The sequence below is a fragment of the Mangifera indica genome, chromosome 9 (assembly GCF_011075055.1).
Source record: "Mangifera indica cultivar Alphonso chromosome 9, CATAS_Mindica_2.1, whole genome shotgun sequence".
Taxonomy (NCBI): Eukaryota; Viridiplantae; Streptophyta; class Magnoliopsida; order Sapindales; family Anacardiaceae; genus Mangifera; species Mangifera indica.
The window spans coordinates 16,904,729-16,908,556 of record NC_058145.1 but is presented as its reverse complement, the minus strand read 5'-3'; the positions used below and the strand labels follow the sequence as shown (position 1 = coordinate 16,908,556).

Below are 3,828 nucleotides of genomic sequence, written 5' to 3'. Positions count from 1 at the left end.
GATGAAAAAAAAAAAATGGAGTCAAACGACGACGTTTTTAGGAACCAATTCGTGGACAGTCCATTGATAGAACAGCAGGCGCAGACTAGACGGGCCGAGACGACTTGGGGCTTCAAGAGAGTTCTTTCATTCATTCTTGCAGTATTGTTGTTGGAGAGGAAAGTAATGGTGGGAGACCGAGAAGATCCCCAGAAACTTAAGAGAATTGCAGCCGCTTCGTACGATTACGATAACGACTCCAGATGGGCCGAGTACTGGACCAATATCTTGATTCCTCCGAACATGGCCGCTCGTTCTGACGTCAGCGATCACTTTAAACGAAAGTTCTACCAGCGTTATATCGTCCGTACACTTATTCTCTATTCAGTCTCCCTTTTTTTTTTTTTAGCATCTGGGTTTTTTTTCTGTGTTTTGCTGTGAGTTCAAGGTTGAAATTCGATGATTTTTGTCTCAGTTTTTAGTTTTCGGTGTATGTGGGTTTTTATCTGTTGTGTTTTTTGTGGGTTTTTGGTTCTGGTCAACTTTGGGATTAGTTTTTTGGGATCTATGTTTGATTATTAGATTGTTTTTTTTTAGCATTAAAGTTGGTAAATTTAGTGTAGTTAAGCTTACTTACTAAGTTGTTTCCATCCTTGTAATTTTCAATGGAAGTTGTGGATCTCATCTTTGGTTTTGTATAGTTACTTTGGAAAATTTTCAATTTTGTTGGCATTTTTCCCTGAAATGGAATCAGTTGTTTATGTGTGCAGCATATGCTCGGATTTGTTGTAAAGGTGTCTCGGTTTTACATTAGTTTTTCGCTTTTACTATTTTTTAAGTTTAGTAATTCAAATTTAGTGAGAAATTGGACATGTGACTGTAAAATCATTCTTTGAATATCGTTTGATGTTTTATCTTTGACATGGAGTTGTTTTTGATAATATTTTTGTTAAAGCTTATATTGGCTTAGGGCTGTATATTTCATATATGTTGTGTTAGGGCATTGTTTTCTGCATTTTCTTGTTCATTTATGGTTTTTGTTTTATTCTTATACTGAGAATGTTTCTAAAAACCAGGATCCAGACCTTGTTGTGGAGCCAATGTCTACAACCAGTTCATCTCAACCCTATGCAGCATCCTCCAACTCATCAACTCCTGCTAACAGACCTCGATCACATAACTCAGGTAGATAATTAATGATTTCTACTTCTGAGATGGCAAAAATATTGAAATGATGACTTCTGAGATTGCTATATCTCGATTAGAATCTTAGTTAAATAAATTTCTTGAAAGGTCTGGATCTTTTAATTGAATTGAACTCAAATTCACCATGCAGGATCAACCAGAACCTCTGGAACTTCAGCAACTGCTGGTTCTAATGCAACTTCAGTACGCTGGGATCGGCAAACAATACAATTTTCTGTCAATGCTTGGGTACTGTAGTCTCCTATGCATGCATGATTCATATGTGTATATTTACTTTTTGAAGTGTGTGCACACATTTTCTAGGTTTAATTCTTCTGATTTTACTTGCAATTAATTTTAGGTTTTGCTGAGCTTCATTCTATGCTTTTTTCTTCTAGGTTTTTGTGGTTGGACTGCTTGCAATATTTCCTCTTGTACCAAGGCATCTCTCAAGTAGGGCATATAGGCTGTCATTTATGGGCACTGCTTGTTCTTCTCTATATTCTTTGTACTCAATTTACGGGGTAACTTTCGTATCTCTGTCCTTTTTATTATTCACTTAATACTATGCTGTTCCTCCTTTTCCATTGAGTCATCTTATATTTTTGCAGAGACCCAGGGCATGGAACTTGCAAGCTTTGCAAGAGTACTTTCAGTCAGTAATTGCGGCCAAAGATTTTATTTACTTCATCTACTGCCTTAACTTTGTCACTTCACAACTTTGCCTTAAATGTGAGCAGTACTTGGCCTCTAAAATATTTTCATTGTGTTAAATCTTTATCTTTCTTTGAATTTGTAATAGGTGTTGTCATTTTCCTAATATGATGAATTGATGGTGTTAACCTTTCATGCAGTTGCTTTGATTCCCATATTATGCCGTGCTATTGAACATGTGGCCAAGTTCTTGAGGCGTAATTTTAGTCGTTCTTCCTTGTACAGGTGAACTAATTCTGAAATTTCTCTCTAAGACAGATTAGCTGTTAAGTAGTTTTATATTAGATTCATCAGCATAATCTTTTTCTGGCTATTCTATATATATGCTTCACCTTTTATGGCTTGAGAACTTCTTATTCTTCACTTAATGATATGTCCTTTTGCACTTAAGTATATATCTTCACTCAAGTATATAACCAATAAAATTTTCATTTATCATTGTTTTCTCTTTCTGAAACTATAATTAAAAATGTAGAGAAGTTTCTCATTGTCTTCCATCCTAGATTTCTGACTATTATGAAAATGAGAGATATCTACATTGCCTAATGTATTAAATATCCACCCATAATTACTCTATCTTTTGGTCATATTTCCACCTCCCAATTTGTTATAAGCCCAGTCATGCCTGGACTTCCGTCATCTTGTTTCCAGTAAAGTCTGCGTACATTTGCAGTGTTCAATATACTTGTCCTTTGGAGGAAGCAGAGCAGACTTTATGTTTGAGTGCTAGCATCCTGTTACAATATGTTGAAATTCTGTAATCTTCAGTATGCATACATGAAAGTCCTTGTAATAATTTCTAATGAATCTTTCTTTTTGATAATCATTTAGCATTCTATGCTATGGAATATAATAACTGAAACTTTTTCAAGTTATGCTGGCCCTCTACATGAAGGAGACAGCATCTTATGGTTGAGTCTAGCTTCCATTCTGATGCATTAGTTAAAACATATGATCTGATCTGTTACAATTATGCATGAAATTTCTTCTTATAGTTTTTTCTTTTGACGGCCAGGAAATACTTGGAAGATGCTTGTGTGTGGGTGGAGTCAAACGCTACTACCCTTGGCATTCTTTCTTCACATGCTGAGATTGGACTTGGCTTTCTTCTAATCATCTCTTTACTCTCGTAAGTTGCTCAAATCCTATCTCCTTATGTCACCACTTGCATGGCCTTTTTGTACAATTAACATATTCTAATGCTTAATTATATTTGCAGGTGGCAGCGCAATATAATACAAACATTTATGTATTGGCAGGTTAGGCACAGTATTTAAAATCAATGCAGTCAGTCAATTTCAAATGTCCAATTTATACAATTTTGGTGTTGTACCTATGTGCACCTATGCCCACTGTGTTCTGTGGATGAGTTTTTGGTTGGCACGGTCAAAAACATATGCTTACGAGGTATCACACCATAACTTGATCTAACCTTGTTTTCTCTCTTTCAATTCTTTCTGGCAGCTACTAAAGCTCATGTATCATGCCCCCGTGACTGCCGGTAACCATCAAAGTGTCTGGGCCAACATAGGGAGGACTGTTAATCCACTTGTTGATCGTCATGCACCTTTCTTGAGGACTCCAATTTCTGGTATTCAGCGGTGGTGGTTCAGATAGAAGTGCTCAGGAACACGAGTAAGGAGCAGAAGATTTTACATGGGATTTGTTTGAACACCGTTTTATGGAACAAAAACTGATTTTAGAATTTTCATACGATGAATCTACCATCTTGACTTCAGATGGATTGTGATGAATCTACCATCTTGACTTTAGATGGATTGTTAAATTAATCACAGCTTAATCTTCCTTTATATGATATGTTTAATCCTGGTGTCTTTCCTGGTTGTTTTATGGTCATTGTTTGTAGCAGCTGATGACCTACTGTTGATTTTGCAAACAAATTAAGATATATTCCTCCCGCTTCAACTTGTTGCAAAGCTTAGCTTCCAA

The 3,828-nt window shown here is 36.0% G+C and overlaps 1 protein-coding gene across 2 annotated transcripts; it reads left to right on the top strand.

Annotated features, from left to right (window-relative positions):
- LOC123226571 lies at window positions 1-3,828 on the top strand. 2 transcript variants are annotated; one of them, XR_006504348.1, is made up of 10 exons: window positions 1-342; window positions 1,056-1,164; window positions 1,316-1,413; window positions 1,563-1,688; window positions 1,776-1,896; window positions 2,019-2,103; window positions 2,894-3,007; window positions 3,098-3,137; window positions 3,343-3,589; window positions 3,624-3,828. XR_006504348.1 is itself a non-coding variant. In XM_044651116.1 (9 exons), the coding sequence occupies exons 1-9, from the start codon at window positions 16-18 to the stop codon at window positions 3,493-3,495; spliced, it is 1,173 nt and encodes a 390-aa protein (XP_044507051.1). In that variant the 5' UTR covers window positions 1-15; the 3' UTR covers window positions 3,496-3,828. The 2 variants fall into 2 exon arrangements, 1 of the variants encoding a protein (XP_044507051.1); XM_044651116.1 differs by having other exon boundaries at window positions 3,343-3,828.